A 26,919-nucleotide genomic window follows, 5' to 3' on the forward strand; every position below is an offset into this window, starting at 1 on the left:
GTGTTTGCCTAAGTTTCTGGGTTTATGGTCAGCCCTACAAGGTTAACAAATGCTTACCTGAACTAGTATGAGTATTCTATTATAAGGTTTGCACAAAGAATTTCATTTTTTCCAAATCCATCAGCTCTTCATAAACTAAATTCAGGTTATAGGTTCAATCTACCTTAGTTAATAAGTTTATGAGAAACCGTATAATCCCTCACAATAAGGACATTTATTTAGAGGTAAGTGATCCATTAAGCTAGAATAACCAAGGAGACTTAGTTTACCTCAGGCTTCCTCAATCAATAAATAGAGATAGCTAGTTTGGAGACTTCTTTAATACCTCCAAGCCATTAAATAATTAGTCATGTTTTTCTCAAGCAGTTAAGTAAAGGCCCAGGAGATCATCTCAGATATTTCTGGTAGAAGAGCAAGGGTTTTGCTCTTCTTCCCAGAGCGTTTGGTGCTGAATCTTGAATTTCCCCGAAGTTACTATTCTGAGAAGTCCTCAGTTTCCCATTTCACTCACTCCACTCTAAGTCCTACTCATGGTAATAAGTTTAAAAGTTCCTCTCTCTACTCCAAACCTCTCTCCTTTATCCTCTTCTCAACTAATTTACATCATACTCTGTAAAGCCAATAAATGAGCTGTTAAAGAAATCTTCCTCTAGCTGGCTAGAGGAACTTAGAAATGTTTGAATACTTTGGGTTCTTTTAACTTAATTGAAAGTCTATTCTAAGGTCTCTGACCTGTTCTCACAAAGAGAAATAAGTGGAAAAAAATGCAGGCAGGAACTTGAAGTCCATGAAGTCAGGCCATCTGGACAAACATAATTTGATTGTCCTGTGCTTCTTCTGTAAATTGCCATATTTTGCTCCTGAGTTGTAATGACAGAGAAATGGAGGCAGGATAGAGATTAAAGAACAATTTAATAATTTATTTGAAAGGGAGAGATTCACTGGGACCAAACGGATCCATGGTTTGGTCCCAGCACTGAATGAGACTATCATCTCCAGGAATCCAGCAGTGAATGCTAAATACAAGATTCTTTTATGGAGTAACAAGAACAGTGACATAATGGGGAACAGTGACATACCTAGGATAAGGATGACATAATGGAGGCAGGCACCTAGGATGACATAATGGATGGAGGTACTTGAGAGGCTCCTGATATTCAAATGATGTCTAAGATAAAATACTTTTATCCTATCAAACGTTAAGATGGAATGATTATAACCGGAGGCAGAGTATTTGAGTAGGACAATTAAAGAAACTGGGTCAGAACATTAAAAGGGAACTGGCACAACAGAGTAAGAAATGGGAGAAAAACTGTTCTCTGCTCTCCCTCACACAAACTTGCCATCCCTTTTGTCTGAAAAAACAAGGGACAAAAATTGAATAGTCAGAACCTTTAACTAGTCTTTATATATCACAATATAAAGGCAGCTCTTATCTTTTAAGTCTGAACCATAACTCTCCATCAACAATCATCTGGGAGACAACCAGTCTCTGAGAAACAATTAGCTGAGTTACCTATATCTTTTAAGTAAAGAATTTAAGAGCATATACATTTCAATGGGAGGTGATCTTGTCACTATGTTCCATTCCTAGTTAATTTTATCAAGCTATTTGGCAAATTCAAATTGATCAGAGACTCACCTGATCAATCCCTTTCCTTATACAAAAAGTTAAAAGATAAACTTGATTTTAAAAATCTCCGTAGAGATTTTATCCAGAGAGCCCAATAAAGTGTTCTTTTTTTTACATTTAATTGTATTTACCAATTTGTGGATTATGTAGAAAGTAAAACTTATGGAATGAATGTACTTCAATAGATTTTTTTTTAATTTTAAAATAAGTCAACAAACCTTGTTTTCATATTCAAAATGAACTACTACAGTGAAATGTAAAGTAAAATAAAATGATATACTCTGAATATATGGATATTACTTTTTAAATCAAAAGTACAGAATTATGGTGTAATATTTTCTCTAAAATGTAATGTTCTCTTGTTGGGTTTTCTTGGGATCTCTGGGAGCAGCCTTTATTGCAGTTCAGTAATCACCACAAGTATAGCCAGGAGTTAAAGTCCAAATCCATTATTATCTCCTTCAAAGTCTTGTCTCCTTCACTTGGGGCTCAGCTAGTTTTCTGGAGGCCTATCTCTCTCCTTGGTTCCAAGAGCTTGAGCTCCTGCTTGCCTTCTCTGGCTTCTGAATCTCCTCAACTTCAAGTTTGTGTTTCAGCCTCCAGCCACCACAAAGGTGGACAATGAAATGAATTTGTCTCAGCTTCCAAGAGCTTCTAGTGCACCTGTCTCTTTTGGTCCTGAGAGCTTCTTGTTTATATGCTGTACACTGAGTACAAACCAATCATTATATCACTAGGAAACCATTATTTGTTGTAGGATTAAATCAATGCTAAACTAGATTTAATCATTGTCACCTCAATTCTACTTAATACCTTGTTTCAAGTTCTGGCCCATAACATCTCCTTGTAGGATTAAATCAATCATATTGAACCATGCTAAATTAGATAATTATTGTCTCTATCAAATCCACTGACTTAGTACTTTGTAAAAATCCTTTGTTTCAAGTTCAGAGTTTTGACCTATAACATTATAGGATAAAAGAACAATGCCTTTCCATAAAGTTAATTTTAAGCAATCTTTTTTTTTTTTTTTGCATGCCAATTTTTACTTCTGATTCATATTTACATGCAGGATCTCACTTGCTCCTCATAATATGTCATGAAGAAGGACTTTCAAACTAATAAATATAGTGGGTTGCTTGCCTACTCTGTGAAGGCAAATAATTCCTCAGCAAAAGGGACTTTCTTGCTTTTGATATAGCCTGGACATATGATTTCAATAGTATAACAAACTCGCAATGAGGAAACTCCTTCCACCAAAACACCTGGAGGCACTAAATCAGTCAGAGGCAGAATTTAAACCCATTATTTTTTTTCTGATACTATTTCCATCACTTTTTCCACTACAATATAGTCCTTATAAGTAAACTGGGATTAAGTAGAAAAAAAAAGGGTTCTTACTTTTAAAAAATTTATATTGCTCTTGGGGAATAACAATGAAAATGTGCATATAAGATTGGTGATATTTTGCCTCTGAGTGATAATATTTTTATATCTTAGTATTCATGGTATCTTTCCAGTTTTGCTATTAATTCATGTGTAACTGAGGATATTTACATGAACTGATTGTACAGAGTAACAACAAGGTTATGTGATGATCAACTGTGATGGACTTGGCTCTTTTCAACAATGAGGTGATTCAGGCCAATTCCAGTAAACTTGTGATTGATGGAAAAGCCATCTGCTCCAGAGAGGGCACTATGGTGACTATGGATGGCAACATAGCATTTTCACCTTTTTTTGTTACTGTTTTTTGCTTTCTTGTTTTTATTTTCTTTCTCATTTTTTCCCCCTTTGATTCGATTTTTCTTGTGCAGCATGATAAATGTAGAAATATGTTTAGAAGAATATAAATGTTTAGATTATATTGGCTTACTATCTAGGGAGGGAGAAAATTTTGCAGCATAAGGTTTTGCAAGTATGAGTGTTGAAAACTTCCTTTGCATGTATTTTGAAAAATTAAAAAAAAACTATTATAATTTTTTTTTAATTTATACCTAGGGAAAAAAAAAAAAAAGATGGCCAAATCTTTGTGAACCTAGTTAGGTCATTTTTTCAGAAAAGAGAGAATTTGTTTTAGAGAGCCAAGGATTTCTGGGTTGAAACTACACATTTCAATAATATAATTAATAGGGATTAAAGTATGTAACTCCATAAATTCCTTCCCTGTTGTTATTGGCTTTGTTGGTATAATCAGTCTCTTTTCAGTAGCTCTACATAATCTGCCAATTATATAGAGCAGAGGTTCCAAAAGAGTGGATAGATGACATTCAGTAAAATTTTCTCTGAGTTTCTGTAGATTATCAACTTTAGATATTCCTCAAACTTTGCTGTCAGCATGATTACAAGTTTAGTGAAGGATAATGGAAAAATTGATCATCCTCTGAAGTCTGTTTTGAAAACACATGCATTTGTTATTTCATCATGAATATGTTCTGTATACTTCTCAGGAAAAGTTATTTTAAGAATTGATGTTGTTTCATTTTAATATGACTTTAAAAATATTTTATGGTTAGCTAAGCAACTGATCATTATGCTGCTTAGTCTCTGGAAACACCTAAATTTAATTACTTTATTATCTTGTTCCCTTTCACAGTAGGCTTTTGTTCCTTTATATATCTTTCATACATCTTACTTTCTTTTTCCAAACAGGTTGATTTAGTGAATATTGGAAGCACAGATATAGTAGATGGAAATCATAAATTGACTCTTGGTTTGATCTGGAATATAATTCTCAATTGGCAGGTAAGAGCCCCTGATGGATGTTTCTTTATAAAAAATGTGTTCTATGTACCTTCTTTTCATTATTGCCTATGACCTGCAAAATAAACATATGTATTTCAAACAAAACAAATCCATCCTCAAAATAACAGCTTATAAAATGAGCACTGCTCATGACAATCTGTTTACATGGTATCTGAGGCATTAAAAATGGGAAATTATGAGACTCTAGAGAATTTGGAGTAGTTATTTTTTTTCAATTTTAATTTAGTTGTGGATTATATATAATACTACTACTAATAAAAATATTTCATCAAAGTTCAGCCTCATGAAAAATGTTTACTTTTTTGTTTCATAATTTACCATGAAATAACTGTTTTCATGCACACATATATCTACATATACAATATCAATATTTTATGTGTTCTTGGTGTTGGCTATGTTTTTCTAAAAACATTTTCCTATAGAAGGATTTTAGCCAGAGATTTGAAGCATTCCCACTTATTGTTGTAGTAGACAAAAATGTCTGCTAACATTAAACATAGTGACAAAAACATTTATAGTTAATGTAGGAAAACTGCTCTCTCAAGTAACACCTACATTTAAACTGTGGTCTTTTAGAAATATCTGTATTATCCAGCTTAAAGGTTGATTGTAATATCAGAAATTTCAAGCCAGGTAAAATACATTGGACAGTGCTATCCATGCTAAGAGGATTGGAAAGAAAGCTTAAATAGGCTTCAAAATATATCTTGTAGCTACTTTGCCTAAAAATGAAAAAACCTGATACCCCTTGGAAGGACAATAAGTGAGTCATAGAAACTTCAAATTGGAAAATGACAGCAGGTTAATTGATATTGATCAACCCTTAGATATTAATAAATAAAAAGTATTTATTATTAAATTCTTCCTGTTTGCTAGATTCTATGCACTGAAAATACAGAATGAGAGCAAGTAAAATACTCCTTAGCCTAAAGGAAGCTGTGGCTGAGAGAGCGTTCCTAGTTGTCCCAGCCCCTAAATATTACAGTACAATTACATCACTATACTACAGTGAGCACAGGCAACTATTACATCACCATAGAGAATCATTATCTCACATTGAGTAGGTGCTTAACTATAAGCACCATGCTGATCTAGATTCAAGTACACCTTTTCACAGTTCAGGCCCTCTACATCTCCCACTTTCTTTTGTCTTAGAATACAGGTGGTCAAGTCCTCCTTGATTTCTCAGGAAGGGAGGTGAGCACACTAAAGGGAGATGGGGAGTCAAACCAGATAGCAGTTATCCTCTGGGCTGACATTGAAAGAGATATATATAAATCCATCAGCATGGGAAGCATTATATAAGCACATAGTAATATAATTCAGACTAGCAGTGATGCAACAAACAACATGAATCACAGTTATATCACTATAACAAACAATATGAATATACATGTTCATAAGTCCTAGAAGGAGGGTATATAAATAACAATCACACATGCACCTCCTTCTTCAGCCAAGAGATAGTCCAAAACCATTCTATTGTCCATTACTTCACGTGTTACGGAATCCAATGATTCCTACAGATTTTGAAGTCCTGCAACAGTCTCATCATGTCTCACAAACTTAACATGTCTCAGGAAATTCAATGATTCCTGCTAGTTTTGAAGTCCTGCATCAGTCTTATTAACAATTTTTAATGTTCATGAGTCAACTTCTATAACTGCCATGCTCTTTCAGTGGTGGGCACAGTCAACAGTGGAACCATCTGATGTTTCTTGGGTCTTCTTCATTTCAAGGATCTTCTCCCTCTCTGTCTGATGAACAAGACGAATATGGCTCATTGGCACCCATCTGATTTCTACTCCATCTGTAGAGATACAAGCAAACCCTCTCCCCCAAGCAGTTAACTATCTGGTCCCTTCCATTTACCACTTTCTGGGTCTTTCCATATCATCTAAAGATTATCTAAAGACAGTGAAGCTGATCGCACTGGACACTGCCCTTCCAGTGTGTTTATAAAACCTGTCTGCTGGAGCCAGTCCATCTTTGTCAAAAATCAAGAAGTTAATTGTATAAAGAGCTAAATTTAGAAGTTCTCTAGGATTGCTTGTGGCTCCCCCTTTTCTTTATTTTTGGAGGAGTGTCTTGATGTCCCTGTTACTCCTCTCTACTGTTGCCTGTCTTTGAGAATTAAAGGGTATGCCAGTGGTGTGTAAAATCTCATACTGTGCACAAAAGTGTGCAAAATGGTTAGAAGTATATGTAAGTTCATTATCTGTTTTTATTGCTTGTGGCACACCTCTAATTGCAAAAATTTGTATAAGGAATTCAGTGACTACTCAGGTAGTCTCTTTTGCTGCTGGTATTGCAAAAGGATATCCTGAAAAGTATCCACTACAACATGGATAAAAAGACAGACGACTAAAAGATTTATAATGGCACATCCATTTGCCAAATTTCATTGTGTCTCAAACCATAAGGGTTTTTCCATGGAGGGAGCATAGGAGTGTGGAAAGAAAGGCAAGCTGTAAAAACTCCTGTTTTACCTTCAAATATCCATCTCAAAGGGGTAGCACTAATTTCAGCTGCTATTGATCCCCCATGCCAGATACATTGGTGTCTGACTTAATCTTTGGCTAATGACTGGGCACTTTTAATGATTATATAATCTGCACCCATGTCTACCAACCCTTTCAATGGTATGCCATTTACATAGATAGTGAGCATAGGGCAGTCAGCTGTAATGGCTGCAGTCCAGGATATTCCTGGATTCTGTTGCTGGGAGTCAAAATCTGGGCAAATATCACCAGATTGTCTATCAGGAGTGTTTATCAGTAAACCTGATGCTACTACTTCTCCTGCATGATAAGTGATACATTGTCTACCTGTATTAGTGACCGGCATATTAGCTACACATTCCCCAGTTTCCCAAATCAGTATATGGATAGACACTGTTTTGTAAGCACTCTCAGGAGGTGAAATGATCAAGCCTACATTGCCTGGAAGCAAGGGATCTATAGGCCATATAGGAACATATTTCAGCTCTCCAGGGGATATCTCAATATTCCAGCTACATACAAATCTATTCTCCCCAATTGTAATCCCTTTCTCCCATATAGCTCTATTCACCCTATTTTAAATCTTCTTCCCCGACTGGCTTACTAAATTTTTTTTAACTTAGTTGAATTAATGCTGACCCTTTGTAGTCACTTCTTTTGTTTCATGTTTAAATTTTCAAATCATTTATTGTAGGATTTTGTCAAGAATTAAAGCCAAGTTCATTAGTCTATATTTTTGTGAATTTCTCTTATATTTTGCAGTGTGAAATATTTCCCCATGTCCAATTTTAAAGTCCAAATTTTAAATTTTTAAATTTAAAGAATCTCTGCGATTCTTTGAAGATTGCAATACTTAAGATCAATAAGATGATAAAGAAAAAGATACTTTCTAAGCTTCTTTCCAATTCCAAATGCTAAATACATTTTTTAAAAATATTTTGACATAGATAGGTGGATAAATAAGTGATAATTTGAAAAAGTATTTTTGAGTATTTATTATATGTTAGGCATTGTACTAACTGATGGGGATACAAAAACAACAAATAAATCACTATTCTCAAGGAGCTTACTCTCAAAGTAAAGACAAACATAAAAGGTAATTAGGAATTAGGGACACATTCTGGATGAAAGCAGCTGACTTGGAGGTAGAATGAAGCAGAGAATAAAGTGAAAGTGAAGTGAGCAGTGTGACTGAGGTTTCTGAATATATGGCAATTCTGGGCAAAGACTCACAATCAGTAAGCAGACCTCTATTTCTAGTTATTGTAGCTGAACAAGGCATTTTATTGGAATATAGAGTACACACAAAAGTGAGCTAAGTTGAAATCAAATGTTTTACTCTATATGACTTTGCTCTTACTGGAAGCCACTGAACTTTCTACAGAGGATTTTGTTATAACTAGAGATACATTCTGCATTCTTTTGTACCTGTCAAATGGAAGTCCTCTTCTATGAACCAGCAAGGATGAGTAACTGTTGGGAGTTCGATATATTTTGTCAGATTCTAGGAAGACACTCTCACTTAACCATATTAAGTCTCAGAAACATCTCACTGTTATCAACTGAAACCTGAGCCCCTACTTTGTAGGTATATTGAAAATTTTGTTCTTCATTATATTCAGGTACTAATTCTAAGAAATACTATATGCTAGACTGAGATATTCAAGTTTCCCTTTTATCCTGATTGTTATTTGCCATTCTCTTAATAGTGATTTGGATTTCCCTTTGTCTTTTAAAAATCTTTCTTTTTTGGTCTTCTTTCATGCATTAGTTTTCCCTTTCTTAATAAACATTAATTTTTTATATCCTTTAGGTAATTCAAATTGAGCTGTGTATATATGTAAAATTTAATATATCTTGCTTTCATTATGGCCTTCATAAAACTATGAATATGAATTCATAAAATATGAATTTCAGAAATTTTGTGATGTTTTAACATGAAAATTTATATTTGTATATGTTAATGAATATTATATTTAAACATATTTATTCAAATGGATTTCTTATTTAATTGATGTTGTGTGGCTCAGAATGGTGAGTAGTCACCATTTAATAAAAAACTGGAGATATCTCTAGGACCAAAACAAAAGTTTATTGTACAGTCTCATGAGATGGGGGTGTCCCTTCAATTGAGCAAGCAATCAAAAGGAGGAGATGCCTTTTGAGACAGGTGTTACATTTTAAATAGTTCCTAAAACAAATATCCCTCCCACCGTTAACCATCATTCTCATTGGCTGAGGGTATTGTGTTCTAAACACAGGAACTACCCAAGAAATTGAACTTTGCCTTGTTCATGTTGGCCAAATATATGTTGCCTATAGTTGATAGAAGAAAGGAGAAAATGATGTCATGGGAGGATAACAGGAAGGGGACTTAGGTATGCCCTTGAGTCAATGCTCAAGGACCTGAAGGCCTACACCAACTCTGAGGTAGATGAGGCAGTTACTCGATTTTCACAACTGTCTTGAGAGATCTCACCTCATCTCCTTGAATGTGGATATGCTAAAAATACAGATTTCAACCACTTTTGTCTACTGATTCTTTGCCATGCTTATCAGTTTCCTCTCAGAAGTTCGAATCAAGATCCAACCAATATAATTTAAAGTTTAATGGAATCATGCATAGAGGAAAAAAGGTTTACCAAACTCAAAGAAGATAATCAGATTTTGATAATAAATTGTTGACTGATTTTACATATTCATAATCATTAGAGTGTGAATTCTTAGATAATGGTTCATTCAGTTAGCTACCATTATTAAGCATCTATTATGTGTTGAGTTTTGAAGATAATAAGAAAGTTTAAACAAATAACAATAAAAAGTCTTTGCTACAAAGGAGTTCAGTCTAATCAGAGAGACAGTATATGACAAATGATATACAAACAAGATGTATGCAGGTTAAATTGAAAATCACCTCATGGGGAATGCACTAAGGTTAAGGAAGACTGATAAAGTCTGGGACTTAACAGAAACTTGAAGACAAAGTTTCTCTACTTTAGGAGGTAGAGATGAGGAGGAAAAATTCCAGAGAGGAGAACTGCTGGTGAAAATTCTCAAAGTTGGATAATGTAGTATAGTGCGCAAGAGACATAAGAAAATTGTCAATATCACTGTACTTCACAATATATAGTGGGGAGCAAAGTATAAGAACACTGAGAAAGTGGGAAGGAATCAAGTTACAAAGGATTTGAAAGCTCAATAGAGGATTTTGTATTTTATCCTGGAGGTAATAGGAAACCACTGATATTTATTCATTAAGACAGAGGTGATTGATCAGACCTGAATTTTGGTCTCTCTAAAATTTGACCAATTTGAAACTGAGTGGAGGAAAGAATGGAATAGGGAGAAATGAGGTAAAACCAAAAACCAGGTTATCACAGTAGATGATATGCGACCAGGTGAGAGAGAATAAGTAATTAAGTATAATATTCTGTTTTTGAGTTTGCATGTCTAGGAAGATGGTGGCACCTTAGTAATAAGGAGAAAGTGATAAAGATGGGTGAGTTTAGTGGGGAAAATAATGAGTTTAGTTTGGAACATGTTGAATTTAAGATTTTTATGGATCTTGTGGTTCAAAATGTCCAGTCCACAGTTAGACTATTGAGGCTGGAAGTCAGCAAAGAAGTTAGACAAGAGTTGCTTTTGCCTTTATTTATATTCTTGTACTTAGCACAGTGCCTAAACATAGTAAGTACTAAATAAATAGGTGTTGATTTATTGCTTTTTGTTTTATAGTTTGATCACATGTACATTTCTCTATAATACTTAATAATGATCATGCTCTAAGTGCGAGAAATGGTCTATTAGCCTAAGAATTTAACTGCTTCTTCTGTGTGCCATGAACTTTTTTTCCCCCTAATATAAAACTAACTGCCTTGCTGAAACTTGGGGAAAAAAATGCTTACAAGGAATTTTTAGTAGATTACTAAGGGTATGGGACTTTGAAATATAATAACTTGAATGGTAATTGGAAAGACTCTAAATAATGTTTAGAAGGCAATCAAAAGTACTAAAGATAATTAATGAAAATAAAACTAGGACAGCTTATCAGCTACCAATACATTCACAGCAGTTTTCGTTCATTCTTTTCTTCATTCCTTTAAAGATAAAACCTCATTTCCACATTCCTTTTTTTCACTTCAGTCAGCATATATAATTTTGATTAATGGTCATAATAGTGAATATGTTGAGATAAAGTTCAGGAACACATTAATGGGCATTCTGGGTTTTTGTGCTTTGTGGCTTAGTACTTAGATTAAGGAGAAATTGGAGAGAAAAATAACTAATAGACCATCATCCTTTCCCTCTTTTTGCCAGAATCAAACAAAAACAATGTGTTACACACACACACACACACACCACACACACACACACACACACACATCACTGTTATATGATATTTTTCAGCATATTCACTAAGAGCCACAGAGTTCATTAGCATTTCAAAAATGCACAAATATGGATAATAAATACTAGGATCAGTTATTTTCTCTTTTTGAGGGTCAGTCAAAAGTTTATCTATTACTTATGCCTGCACATTGACCTCATTAGGATTCAAGGGGAGGGTGGGAATCAGTTTTGTTCTCAAACAAGAAACACATTTACTGATGAAAGTCTATGTTCTAATGCAGGTCAAAAATGTAATGAAAAATATCATGGCTGGGTTGCAGCAAACAAACAGTGAAAAGATCTTGCTGAGCTGGGTACGTCAATCAACTCGCCACTATCCACAGGTCAAAGTCATCAACTTCACTACAAGCTGGTCAGATGGACTGGCTTTTAATGCACTCATTCACAGTCACAGGTGAGGATAATTTGTAGGACTGTATTTGCTTTACTAAGTAATGAATGTCTGGCAGAGGAATACGGAATGGATAATCATCCAGATACATGCTTTCAAGAGACTAAGTTGTGCAATGTTATGCTTCTTTGGGACCTATGCTTCTATCATGACCATTGTGGGTCATGGAATAATATAGAGAAAACTTCAATTTTCTCACACTATTACAGAGTTTAATGCATAATTCTGACTGAAATCAATGGGAAATGGATGTGTTGTGCACATATGGTATAAGCCCATCACTCTCTAAGTGGGACTTTATATGAAATAAACCACAACCCATTCTCTATCTACATATCTCCACAATGCTTGCAAGGACTATGCTCCTTCATAAGTCCTTAAATGCTATTCAAGAATATCTTCTGAAGGTTCTCCCTCTGAGCCTGACTATAACATTATATTAACAAATATGAATATGTATATATATACACATATGTACATGCAGATATGTACAGAAATGTATATGCATTCTTATATGTATGCATATATACCTTCATATGTGAGTGAGTATGTGCCCTTAAACATATGCTCGTTTTTCTTTAAAATTATAATTTTCATGCATCACAATTTCATATTGCTTACTCTCAAAATGAGACCAAGGCTTTATTTTAAAAAGAAGTATTACAAATTAAGAGACATTCTTCACAGTTAAAAAATAAAGGGGAAAAGGCTCAGGCAGCTATGTCTCTTACTGTTGTTACAGCCTCTCCTCTTCGAGGCTTGTCCAATTTCTCATTGTCACTTGTGCTACTTATTCTCATCATGTAGTCTATTCGCCTCAATCAAATACACTCCTGATCCTTGACACCTTAAACTGTCTTGGAGTGTAGCCACAAGACTTTTTAAATGATCCAGGTACACTGTTCATGCCCATGGTTGCTTTTGGCACAGGCTATATAAATGGGAAAAGAAAAAGTTAATAACTTAAAAGCTGATGACTTCTTTAATATTCTTCTTTTTGAAAGTAAAAACTCAAAATATTCACATATGTTTAGGAATGTGATTCTGAGCATTGTATCTCGATATCTGATTCCCTTATACATGAGACAATAATTATGCTTTTTTTTGATATGGAATGTCTGTCCCTGACCCAGTACTAATCCCTCTGGATATCTAAATGCTTTCCATCTCCCTTGTTCAAATGAATAACCCATCAACAAGTGTTTTGTGTATATTATGTTGTTTTTTTGTTTTTGTTTTTGTTTTTGTTTTTTTTGTCAAGTACCTCCTTCCAGTAGATCAATATCCCTTCATAAATAATTCTTATGGACATTTTCTATTGTTAATTTTGAGAAAAAGATGGAGGAGTTTTAATTTTCAAGATGCTTGCTACTGACTAATTAGAAATATGTTTTGTCTTTTAGTGTCTAAAATGAAATAAATGTGTGACTAAGCAATAACAAATAAATAAGCTTAATATCAAATATATGGCTTAATAAGGCATTTCATAAGGTTTGTTGTTGTCGTTGTTGTTGTTGTTGTTTTGGGGGGAGGTTGCTTCTTTGACTTACAGGAAATTTGCTAAGGTCTTGTAGTACTGGAGAAACTCAGATGAGTAGAGAATGGTTTAATTTTAAGTGGAGAGTTTAATAAGCCAGCTGACCATATGACAATATGGTCCAAAGCACACAGTCCAGAGAAACTGATGTACAGAGTTAATATTGTGTTTTAACTAATTAGGATTTGCAAGCAGATATGGAAGCCAAATGTGCAATTAGCCACCTACCTTATCTAACATCTTACAGCTTTTGTGTCTTTAGGAAAATGCTTCAAAGACACAATCAGGGAAACAAGAGTAAACCTGGTACTAACGAGATGGGGAGCATAACTTAGTCCCTGTCAGGTCAGGGGGAAAAAAAAGGAGGAGGTTAGTTCCTTCTGATTGTTCTAGGGAAGAACAACTTGTTAAGATATAAAAACATAATTAGAGCTTTGACAGGACAGGAGGCAAGATAGGAAAGCCTAAAGGCAGGGGACAGGGAAGCAGGGGCAACAACCCAGGTCAGATCAATCTTGAACAGGGATGGAGTCAGGGAAGTGGGCACCACCAGGACAATGTTTTTCTTTGCAATTCTTCATTTTCTCAGAATGGTATGTGAAGGGGCCAGACTCAGGCCCCTCTTCCAAACTCAATTTCCCCAGACTAATTGCAAGAAAAGGGGGAGGGGCCTATTATTCAGAGCCTAAACCACTAAAAATTTCATGTTAGAATTAAATCAAGAGAGTTGTGTGGTATAATGGAAAGGGCACTATGAAGTCAAAGGACCTAGGTTCAAATTTCACAATTGATATATGTTATCTCTGAACCCTTCAATATGATTAGAACTAGTTTAATTAGATCAACAAGTATTTATTAAACACCTACTCTTTTCCAGACATTGTGCTAAATGCAGTTTTGAAGAATGGTAGAGTTAGAGCTGGGAAGAACAATAAAAACCATTTAATATAATTCTCATCTCTGTTGAAGAAGAAACTAAGCTCATCGAGAATAAATAAAAATAAAGCTTTGACAATTATTATAGAATTTTGTACATTTTATTAACTATTTTTGTAGTTAAAATGTGATGTTTTGCATTAAAATAATCAGGTATAAGCTTGATTATTTATATGTTTCTCAAATTTCAATTCTGAAATATTTCTATATGTTTATAACTATTTTTCTTCTATTTGAACTTTTGAATGGATTGTTAGAAAAAATCATATATGATTCAGCTGTTTATTATTCACAGCACATTTTTTTTACTAGCCATAAATATTGATTAGATCTTCAAACTGTCTCACAAATACATATTTACTTAGATGAAATACTATATGTTTACCATAAAATAATAGAAAGCAATACTAATAATTAAATACAAAAATAATAAAATTGAATAATAAATAGGATTTTTAAAAATTTATTTTCACTGCCTGGAGGATATAGCTATGCACTATCTTCAAGAATAATGATATAGGCTAACTTTTAAAATGAATTGAATCAAATTCCTGCTTAGAATCCTTACTACATACCATTTTCTACTAAAAATAATTTGGATTGGGTTGAAGTAGAGGTCTGAACTCTGGACATGTACCTCCAAAAACACATAAGAATAAGGAAAAAGATGAAGGAAGAAGAGGAGAAGAGCAGGAGAAGGAGGACAAGGAAGAAGAAAAGAAGAGAATATATGACAGTATATAGATCAAGCATTGTGACATAGAAGACTGCTATATTAATATTTAGTGGTATAATTTTGAGTAACACTTTCACCCCTCTTAGCCTTCACTTACACATCTGTAAAATAGAGATTGTGCTAGATGTTCTTTCCAGCTCTAGTTTTATAATACTATTCATGACCTCATTCTTCTTATATTTTAAAGGAGAAAGAAGCATGATTGTGTAGGCCTTCTCTCTCCTTAATTTTTCTTCTCTGAGAATCAGGCAAATTAATGTTTTTGGCCATTTAGCTGAATTTATGGTTTATACTGGAATATAGACAAGAAATTCATTTTCACCTTTTACTTTCCTTGTAAACGTCTTCATCTTTAGAAATTGGATTATTACAAAAAAAAATCCTTTATACCAGTGAATATATCAGCATGGGAAAGGATTAAAATTGGGCAAATTCTTTGTCTTTTTGAGGCTCTGAAAAGAGGGAATTTTCTCACAATTCATAACTCTGTTTCCATGTCAAGGAAGATTACCTCTTAGAGCACAATATAAGTCTAGTATATCATTCAAGCAAAATATCAATGGTCTGGAAGATTAGGCAAATATAGTATTGGTTTTGAGGCAGAAAAAAGCATCTGCCCCATCTTCACTTCTTCAGTCCTCCTCTTTCATCCTAATCTCTGCTTATGCTGTTGCCATTGCTAAACTTCCTCCATTACCAAACATCACAACTCCTTCCTGATTTATGGTAAACAAAATACTTTCTAACAAACTTTTTATTAATAAATGTTTTATACACTTAACTAGCCAGGACATTGACAACAGAAACACTGCATCGGTATGCCTTTAATCAGAGCCTTTTTAATGTAGCTTTAGAGAATCCAGGATACCAGTGGAACCAGGATAACCACTGTTAGGTATTATAAGACTTCAGCAGAGAAATAATGTTATTTTGCCTCTTTAGAGAAATTTAAATTTAAAAAGCATATCCTTTGCAATGTTACCCTGCTCAAATCCCACTAATCATTTTCCTTTATATTAGTATTCCTTCCAATGCCCTTATTTCTTTTTTTTTTTTAAATTCTGTCTGAATACTGATTCTTCCCATTCCCATCCCTGTGGGAAGAAGCTCAAAGAAGCAGCTTCATTTTTATGCTTGGTCTTCTTATTCCCTCTCTGACAATGAAATGTGGGCCTAGCAACTTCTCTCTCCTTGGTTATAAGAGAAGAAGTGAAAAAGACCATTCTACCAACTCAATTAACATGGAGTCAACAACTACAATTCTTTCAGTAAAATTCAGATCTTATTATTTGTCCTACATTATATCTCCCAAATCCCTAACCTAGATATATGCCTACCACTGAATGTTAAGGACTAATGGGCTTTTACATTAACAGTACAAATGAAATCTCCTAAAGATATTTACTTCCCTGTTTAGAATGTGAGTTTCCTAAAAGAAGAAATTATCTTACTTTTCTATGTTATCATTTATCACAGTGGCTTGGGATATAATAAGCACTTAAACATTGCTTTTTCCTTATTATTATTAGATGTAATCAATACAACTATCCTGTGAAGGAGGTGCTATTGTGATCCTCATTTTACAGCTGAGAAAACAGAAATCCAGAGAGATTGTGAGCCATCCAAGATCACATAGCTAATAAGTATGTGAGGCATTTTTTGAACTGAGGTCTTCCTGACTCTAGCTACATAGTATTCTATCCACTACACAACCTGACTGCCTCACTAGCTAGAATGTACATAACTCATTAAGGTTTACAAAATATTTTACATATGTTATCTCATTTGAGTCTTACAACAACTGATTGAGATAGGTGGTATTATGATCCCCATTTTTTACATGCAGAATCTGGGGCTAAGGAAATTCAGGTGATTGCCCAGGTCATCTAAATAGTATGTCATTTTACCTTACTTTTGCACTGAGAAATTTATAGATTAGATGGTGCTTTAAGTTGTGTGGTGGGCTGCAGCTCCATGAAACCCTGGCCAAAAAAAAAAAAAAAAAAGTCATCTTTTATGGCAGATGCTTGATAAATATATTAATTTATTGATCGACTGCCTTGACTCTTGTCTTTTCAGCATAATCTCTGTATTCCCATTGTGATCTACTTCAAATGAGAAATTGTATTAATATTACTATTTGCCTCACAAACAATGGCAAAGTATTAGCAAATTGAAAAGTAATTGAAGTGTATTTTAAGGAATGTTCCAATGATTTTTTTAATACTTTTTCCAGGCCTGATCTCTTTGATTGGGATTGTGTGGTTCGCCAGCAGTCAGCTGTACAACGATTAGAACATGCATTTAACATAGCCAAAAATCAGTTGGGTATAGAGAAACTGCTTGATCCTGAAGGTTGGTGCAAATTGCATTCTGTTTCTATGTTTTATTAGCTTATTTACATCTGAACCTGACATTGGCTTAATAGGTACAGACTTTTTAATATATTTTCCTTCTTTCTATGTGATTACTTTTTTTTCTTTTTCATGTTCATATTATAAATATCCAGTTTTAATTTGCTTTTGAACTTTGGTTATTTTTTAGAAACTTTTTGAATTTTAAGATAGTATAGCTTTGAACTTATTGTGTTAGAATACTTCCTGATTAAGATAAGCATAAGTTATGCTTAGTTCTTCAAGAAATTTGGTAGATTTAACTGTAATTAATTACCCTCTTTTCCAATTTTACTCATATACTTCTTCTATGAGAGGCAATAGAGCCCACTGGTTAAAACAGCAATTTATTGCTGAAACTGGTAATCATATAATTTTTAACTGTGGAAAAGTTCCTTGTTGTAGCTATTATTTCTCTCTTCCTACTACGAGTTGTGTAGTTGTTGTTTTTAATATTGTTACCTAAACTTTTTTTTTCTTGAACTCTTCAGATTTAAATGTACTTTTATTTCTTTTTAATACTAAGTAACTCCTAAGTAATTTTTATTCTACACAGTAATATGAAAATAATACATTTTAGGTACATGGAGTAGAAATATGTTTATGGGACAATTCTTACAAATTTTCCAAATTTCCAAGTGTTTTTGACAATTTATTCAAAATTGGTGACTTGCCTATTTCTTGAGGAGTTTGAAATAAGTAACTGAGCATATAGGGGAAACAGCTAGAACAGAGCAGATAGTCACTAAAGAATTAGGCTATGAGCATGACATGATTATGTGTTGTGTTTTGTTTTTTCCTTAAAGTCCTCAGCTTTATCTAACAGAGCACACAATGATCTTATAATAACTTTTGTTTTCTTTCATACTCTCAATTTATTTGAGGTTTTGATGTTAAAAAGTAGGACTTCTTTTTAAATCATATAATTAATCTTAACCTTTGTTCTTTATTGATAATTCTAGAACATAAACATATTTAATGCTAAAAAGAAAGTTTACCAGAAGCTATATATATACATATATATATATGTACATTCAGTATATGCTTCTATATGTGCATATATATTTGCATATATATAATATGCATTCATCATATATACATGTTTGTATATCTGTATGTATAGGTTAATCTATGTATATACATATGTATTTATATATACATATCTGTATATTACATGGGCATATTTATATGTGTATGCATATATAATCATATTAATAAAAATTAATTTCTTACTTTTAAATACAAGTTAAGTGACAGCTAACTTTTAAATTTCTGTAAACATTGTTAGTTTTTGACAGTCAACGAATATCCTGACAAGCATTCATTCCAATCTAATTTTGGTCACTCCAAGTGTCAGAATTACTTGCCTTTTCTTTGTATGAGTAATTACGTAATCAGAATAGCAATTGGAAATATCCATTTAATTTTCTGAAAAAAGTTTTCCAAAGTATAGGGATATCTATATACATGAAGCCTAGATTATATAATCAGTGACTTTATGTAACTTGAATAATGACAGAACCATCCCTTCAGCTGAGTGAGGGAACATCTAATTACATTTTTTAGAAGTAGATTAAAAGAATATCAATTTAAAATGGTAAAGAGCCAATATAAATAATGACATAAATAATAAATAAAAGAAATTCTTCTGATGCAAAAATGTAAGAGAGGAAAAATCATTCCACATTTACTATTTGAACAATAATTGGAGCAAATATTGTTTGATGTATTTTGTTTGATTATTCTGTGAAAATATAATTTCACACATTTTGTTCAGTTATTTTTTCATTTTTCTCAGACTTTTCATGACCTTGTTTGGGGTTTTCTTAGGAAAAATACTGAAGTAATTTATTATTTCCTTCTCCAACTCATTTTACAGATGATAACACTGAGGCTAAATTTAAGTTATTTGTCTGGTGTCACACAACTAATAAGTATGTGAGTTCATATTTGAACACAGAAAGATGAGTCTTCCTAACTCCAAATTCGTCACTCTAACTTTTTTGCCACCTAAATACTTATATAGATAGATAGGTGATAGATGAATAGATGAATGAGAGATAAATACATATAGATATGTACACAAATATACCTATATTTTTCTTAATTTTTTTACCATAATTGATTGAATCAGTGTTTACTATGAATATATGACCTTTTAATTCCTTCGCTCCCAGTTTATAAGAGAATATAATTTAAAAAAACATTTCCAGAAATGCTGTAACCTACAACAGTTTGGCTTTTTTCAGATATTTCTATAGTAATTACCTTTAAGTAACATACATTTTTATTCAGTCAAATATTTGTTTTTTTAGCTTATGAACAAAGATATCGGTTATTTTCCAAAGTTATTTCTACTTTATATCTAACACGGCCCTTAGAATGTTACTAATACATCTCTTTTTATTTTGATAGAATGTTTGTTGTCCTAAGAGATTGAAGCTATATTTACAATAATCAGTGACTGCCAAATAAAACTTTGTTTTAATTAATCATTGATGCTTTTATTCTAATTTTATTCAATTATGAATGACTTTTCACACCTTAATCTATTTGCACTAGTGGTGGAGAGGGGTCTCTTCTACTTCATAATTTATTAAAAGGAAATTTTGAAAAATTATAAAATGTATAAAATATATTTTTTTAGATTTCACTGGTTATTGCTATTGTGGCCTTTGGTTTTAAAGAATAAAACAAATCTTTTGGAATTATACATTAAATTAGTATTTTTGAAGGTATAGTTAGAGTATAACTAAATGTTAGTAGTTTGCAAAAGTATTTCTGAATTAATAATTGATGTATCTCATCTTATATGTCTATGTATATCTATACAGAAGAAATATTTCCTTATAATAATTTTAAGCTATTAATTAGGCATCCATTTTTACAGTAATGATCTTTTTTTTTTTTCATATATTAACTTTGAGTTTCAGCTAATTTTTTTTTATTTAGTTAGTTGGCTTACTTGCCAGAAAAAAAGTCATTATATTAGTTCTTATTCCATCAGTCACTTTTTACTTAAAAATAGGTTGTTTTGCCACCCTAATTTCTCCTTAACATCTTACACTTTAAGAACTTTTATTTGTAAAGAACAGAGGAATTGGATTATAAAAACTATTGTTTTTCATTAAATGACTTTAATACCTTTCCAATTAAAATCATTTTCATATAGTATGTGCAATAAATAATCTTTTTTTAGTTATTTATTGAATTAATTAACTTGAGAATGAAAATAAATGACAAATAACTTAGACTTAACCCATAAACAAAGAAAATAAAAACTTGGAAAAAATTTTGTATCCCTAGAACATTTTTAACTAATTAGTTTTGTTTTAATCTACTTTTATTTTGTCTTGATAAGATTAGTTCTACAGATTCCATTTTCTCCTTGGTTAATTCCCTATATCATGTCTTAATAGATTCTTTATTCATCAATTACCTCAACAGTATTTCAATTGTTTATTCCTGTTTGAGAGTTTTGGTATATACATATATACTGTATCCACCAACTCAGCTACTATGTATATTTTTTGTATATTATGAAGAAGCATTTGGATAAAATTATATGAGACAGGAATATAATGGTATATAATAGATCGCAATATCTATGGACAATTCTAGATGCTTGTTATTAATATTTATCTCATTCTATGACATATCAAGTATTATGAAAACATGAAGACTTTTCTCAGTAATATTGATAATAATAAACAATGAAACAAGGATAATATTCTATGCATTTTAGCTATAACTTACCTTGTGGAAGAAGAAAGCAAAAGTTTTCTCTCCTATTATTTTGCTAGTCCAAAGAAAGGCTAAATAGCCTTGAATGTGGCCCTGAACAGAGGATATCTCCTTAATGAGAGTGAGCCCTTGTTTATTGTTTCTTCTTATGGGTCACAGAACATATGACTCCTGTTAACTAAGTCACCCATCATCTTTGACGTAAGCCCCATCATTGGTGAGCAGTCACACAGGAGATTGAGACTAGATACTATTTCAGTAAAATATTTGTCCTTTATTAAAGGGCCAGAACATCTGTCCCATAAGAAAGGTGTGAGAATATTTATATTCAACTGCAGGGAAGTTGATCTGGTCAGGTATTTTCCTTGATAACTCCTAATATACAAATAGATTAATAAAAATTAATTAATTGGTATATCAATATCAATAGCCCATCAATCTGCCAGATCCTAGTTTCACAAATTTAATGGTCAGACACAAGGAATATATTCATGGTTGATTTGTTCACACTAATTTTATTGAAGAATACCCAAAAGTTAAAATTAGCAGTCTTTGGAAGCATCTCAATTGTAATTTCTATTTAATAACATTGTTTTTTGACTGAGGAATCTCTGAGTTTGCTATTGAGAGTTGTTATATGCAGATTAGGATTTCTGTTTTTAGAGTTAAGTATACTCTTCTTGTGAGAAATAGGTTTTTGTGATTCATAGGGTCTCTTGGCAAAAAAAGTTCATAAGGGTACTTTACTGAATCTTTACTTAAATAAGGTAGGGTTTAACTCATAAAAGCATAGGCTCAGTGTGTGAGTTGGGTGTAGATGGAACAGAGTGGGGAATTCTATAGCTAAAGTTTCTTGGTATTAATTACTGTGTACTCACAATAAACTTCTATGTATCCTGGGCATGGTAGTTTCTTAACATTTCACAGTTATTATGCTACAACCTAATTTTTAATACTAATAAAATCTAATTCTAATTATTAACTATGTTCCTTTAATTTTCTGCATTGCTTGCAAAATTCATGTATGTATAGATATATGTTTTATTATGTATGTAATAATATATAAGAAATCTCGACTTAATGTAATACTTACAATATGAAGTAAATATTCCACTGTTCTACATGTCAACATTGACCAAAAAAAAAAAAAAAAAACCTCAAAACTATATTAGAGAGGAAGACCTATAGTACTTTAATACTAAAGATTATTGAATTTCATGAGGTTGGATTAGTTTGTCAGAATCAATATCTGTCATTTTTGACATTATCTTTCCTCTTGTCAATTAGCACCCATCATTGCTCTGATCCTGACTTTATTCTAAATGAAGTACATAAATCTCCAGTTATAAGAGTTTTTAATTTATAAGATAATACACATGGAGAACTAAAAAACTTCCTTTTATATCCATTCTAGATTTAGTTGTTATATACACATTCATATATACATACATATCTTATGAAATTTTACAGTATTCAAAAGTGAGTTAATGTTTCTTATTTTAATTGTCCCAAATTCTTATATATAGATCTTAATAATAAAGAAATGTCTATCTCTAATTAATATATGAATAAGATCCATTTCCATCTTAATTCCATTAAGTAATAGAATAGTCTTTACCTTCCTAAATATGTTGGGATAAGAAACCTGAACTGTTTTGTTTTTGTGTGTTTTTGTATTTTTGGATGAACTAGGATCAAAAGCTATGTATCTTTATCCTGCGGTGAATATGGGATAATGTGGGACAACCTGTATAAAAAAAGAATGGCAAAAAGGAGTTTAGAAACTTGGTGAGTTATTGAGAAGACAATCTTAACTTGGATGAGCTTCACCAGATTTGTAGAGTAAGGAGGACATTTTTCAGAAGGTCCTAAAAAAATTAAATAGTTTGATAATGTTAGAAACAAGACCCAAGACTCAATGTTAAAGTCTGTGCTATTTTATTAAAAGAGTGAAAGAAACTAAAGGAATGAAGGATGCAGCCTTGATTCTCATGTGAAGCAGAAACACCCATCTGAGAGGGAGTGCACTGTTACAGAGGGCAAAGGAAACTTTTTTAGATTTGTCCCCTCCCACTTAGCCTTTAATTGGTTAGAGAAACAGGATAATCTAAGAACACCCTCTTCCCCACCCCATTATATCTAGATTTGTGTTATTGCTCCCCCCAGGCAGAGAAGATACTATGGATGAGCATCATAATCAAGGGCAATAAAGAAAAGACTTCTCCTAGTCATTGCCCTAGCTGGTTAAAGCTAGTTTTTATCCTAGGTCCCCTCATCAGAATTATGGTACCAAGTCAGTTTCTCCTTCAGAATGTTCATTGATCAGAGATACTTTATTATATTACATTACTTGAAACTTACAGTGTTCTGTGGAAACTTAGCTTTTCAATATTTCTCATTGTCTACTCCAGGTTTCTGAGTAATTAAATTTTAATTGTTCTGTGGAAACTTAACTCTACTTTGCCTTTCACAATAATAGGGAACCATACATATGTAAAAAACAAAATATCTTTTTTTTTTCTTTTTGCTGAGGCAATTGGGGTTAAGTGACTTGCCCAGGCTCACACAGCTAGGAAGTGTTAAGTGTCTGAGGTCACATTTGAACTCAGGTCCTCCTGACTTTAGGGTTGGTGCTAGCTGCCCCCAAGAAACAAAATATCTTACCAAGAAGTTTACTGACTCACTGATGAATTCTGGAAAGATTTTATTTTACATTTTTTTAAGAATGGATACCTAGGTTAGTTGGCACACTTTTCAAACTTCAAAGCCAGTCTTTTATTTCCTATCCTGAAGGGCAAGTCCCTTCTTTGATTTCCCATTAATTGGGTTTCAGAATTTACAGAGTATGACTATCCACCTCTCATTATAGAAGGCAGTCCCTGCCCTCAGAGAGCTTATATTTTTTAGGGGGGATAACACTTGTAAGGACCAGAGAAAGACAAGGGGGTAAAGTCCAGAGGGGTCCTGTTTAAATCTCAAACCTCCAGCTCTGATGACATTCTGTGATTTCCTTGTAGGCCCCAGCTTTCTATTTCTTAGGTTTCAATTTTCTGATTTGTTTCATTTCTCTAATTCAATTTTCATAATTCTATGGAAACTAAATCTCCATCCAATTCTTACACCTAGAAGGCTTTACATTGAAACTGTTTAATAAGTACACATGTATATATAAAAGTTTGGGTTTTTAAGGCACTTCTAGTCTAAAGAAGAATGATTTGCTTTACTACAAATTTTGCATACTATAAATGGATTAATATATCAATTTTTAAAATTATCTTGGCAACTTAGTATATTCAAAAGAGTTTTAGAATTAGAGACAGAGGAACTAAGTTCAAATCTTGGCTCTGACACTTTCTATATCATTGATTCAGAACTGGCAGTCATTTGTAAAGTACTCTTTCAGAGTGTTGCCTAGGACACTAAAGGCCTAACTGTCTTGCCCAAGCTTCCAAAACTCTTATAAATGTCAAAGGAAGAACCTGAACTCAGTTATTCACAGTTCTGAGGTTGATCTGTTCCACACTATGTGAAAGTCATCTCTTGTTCTAGTACTTACTGCCAATTAAGTCTTCCTCCCAGAACTAGAAAGAAGAACACATCCCTACCTTTCATCTATACTAAAGTTAATCTAGAAATTAGAGCTCCCCTAATTTGGAATTATAGCTTCCTAACCTATTTAATTGCTATTTTCAAGTTTTATTTTTATATATTCAAAAAATTGATGAGAAATAGCCTTGTCATTTTAATAATGACAAATGTTACCTTTTTGTAATGCCCCAGCACAATTTTGCAGTTTACTATATATCAGAACACTCCCAGCAGAGTTCAAATGTACTATCAGTTCTTAAAAGCAAAACCTAGTTTGTAGCTTTTAATGAAAAATGCACTTTCAATCAGTCTAAGTATTGTACTGAAGCAGGAGAAAAAGAGAAAAAATATAGAAAAAAATCCAAAATTGTCTGTGATTCAAGAAGACAGAGGTAATAGCTAAATATTTTTAACATTATATCGGCATAAGACAACTAAGAGTTTCAAATCAATATTTCTTTTAAAAGAAATACAGAACTTTAGTCATTAAAATCAAATTATACCATTTAATAGGGTTAAAGTATGATACTAATTGAAAACATCTCTTTAATTTTGAAGTTCATTGGATTGCAATTTAAATGAACAAATTACAGTTGTAGCTGTATTAAAAAGAGAATGAGATACATTAGTGGATTCAAGATTGTCATTTCATTTGCTTAATGTATATTCAGCACAACCTACTTTTATCAGAGAAATTTAGGAACCATGATGTTGAAGTCCTTAAATATCCATAGTTTATGAGCTTGTCCTAGAGCAATAGCCTGGAGGGCCAGACAATAACCTCTCTAATAGCCTGGAATAGGTGCATAATTGAACTCAAGAGTGGAGGTAATATTGTTTAAAAAATGTTATTTATATTTTCCTATCCAAAATGTCACTGAATCTTGACTACACTTGAGCACATTCATGCTTGTAAAATAAAGTTTGCAAATTGTTATACTAGGATAACTTATTGTTACTTGGCTACAGATTTTACCCATAGTTATGCTATCCTAGATCAAGATATGTCATCTATCCTCCCTAAGAGTATTAAAATAGTCATCTAACCAAATTTCTTGCCTCCTCAAATGTCCTGTAATCTCTTACAAATAAATGAAACCAGTTTAAAATGTCACTTTATTTTTGTAAACTCATCACCAGAAGAGAAAAAGCAAATATCTCAGAGAGTAATTACTTCCTTATTAATGTATATGAGTTACATGCAGCTTGAGAGGAATTCACCTCCATGAATAAATACCACATGATAAGGATGAAAACAGTTCATTTTCAGGTGAAAAAAAATAAGAATTTTTTTCTTATTGTTACTTCTACAATGGACAGAGAATAGCAAGTAAAAACATGGTTCTCTTTGTATTTCTTTGCTATTTCTTGGATGAGTTTTGTGTTTAGTTATTTCAACCAACTCTTTATAATCCCATTTGGGATTTTCTTGGCAAAGTTACCACATTATTTTGCCATCTTCTCCATATCATTTTGCAGATAAAGAACATGAGCTAAACAGAGTTAAGTGACTTGCCCAACTAAGAAGTGTCTGAGATTGAATCTGAAGAGCTAGCTAAGTATTAAAAGTAATAATGCTTAACATAATCAACTTCATTTAAGAAAATCAGACAATAGAGGCAGTGTGATGTAGTCAATAGCTAACAGGCCCCCATAGCCTGGAAAACCAGCATTCAAATTCTGTCTCTGCTTATGCTGTTGGAACCTGGGCAAGTCACTTAATCTCTGAAATTGTTCAGGTTGGGAAAGGGGGATCCCAAAAGTCTGGGGTCATGGGCTGTTGTCATGTATCATATCAGAAAAGAATTTGCAGGCTTGAAGCCATTTCCTAGTCTAGGGGCAAAGTTTATTGTAATTGCAATGCCATTACAAGTGGGCTAAGTTCCAAAAGAAATTAGTGGGACAGCTAGGTAGCACAGTGAATAGAACACCAGCCCTGAAGTCAGGAGAAACTGAGTTCAAATCTGGTCTCAGACACTTAACACTTCCTAGCTGTGTGACCCTGGGCAAGTCACTTAACTTCCAGTTGCCTCAGCAAAAAAAAAGAAAGAAAGAAAGAAAGAAAAAGAAAAAGAAAGAAAGAAGAAAGAAAGAAAATAAATTAGCAAATTCCTAAGAAAGAGGAGATCCCTTTATCCAGCTTTCTATCATTGATAAGCTAATTCTATGGCCCAGAGGAGTGGTCTCTGGAATTTGGTTATTACTGACCAGATTATTATTGACCAGCAATAAACTGAGGAGTGGTCTATTTACTATTGTTTCAGGAGTTTTTGTTCTGAGAGGA

General features: G+C 32.8%; 1 protein-coding gene across 1 annotated transcript in view; it reads left to right on the forward strand.

The window, feature by feature from the left end:
• Positions 1-26,919, forward strand: part of DMD (dystrophin) — a 2,219,276-nt gene that overhangs the window by 389,803 nt on the left and 1,802,554 nt on the right. Inside the window, exons 5-7 of the mRNA XM_051991017.1 lie at positions 4,286-4,378; positions 11,532-11,704; positions 17,147-17,265. Of these exons, the coding sequence (XP_051846977.1) occupies positions 4,286-4,378; positions 11,532-11,704; positions 17,147-17,265 (385 nt within the window). The remainder of the gene's footprint in view (positions 1-4,285; positions 4,379-11,531; positions 11,705-17,146; positions 17,266-26,919) is intronic.

The sequence above is a fragment of the Antechinus flavipes genome, chromosome 3 (assembly GCF_016432865.1).
Source record: "Antechinus flavipes isolate AdamAnt ecotype Samford, QLD, Australia chromosome 3, AdamAnt_v2, whole genome shotgun sequence".
In the NCBI taxonomy this organism is placed as follows: Eukaryota; Metazoa; Chordata; class Mammalia; order Dasyuromorphia; family Dasyuridae; genus Antechinus; species Antechinus flavipes.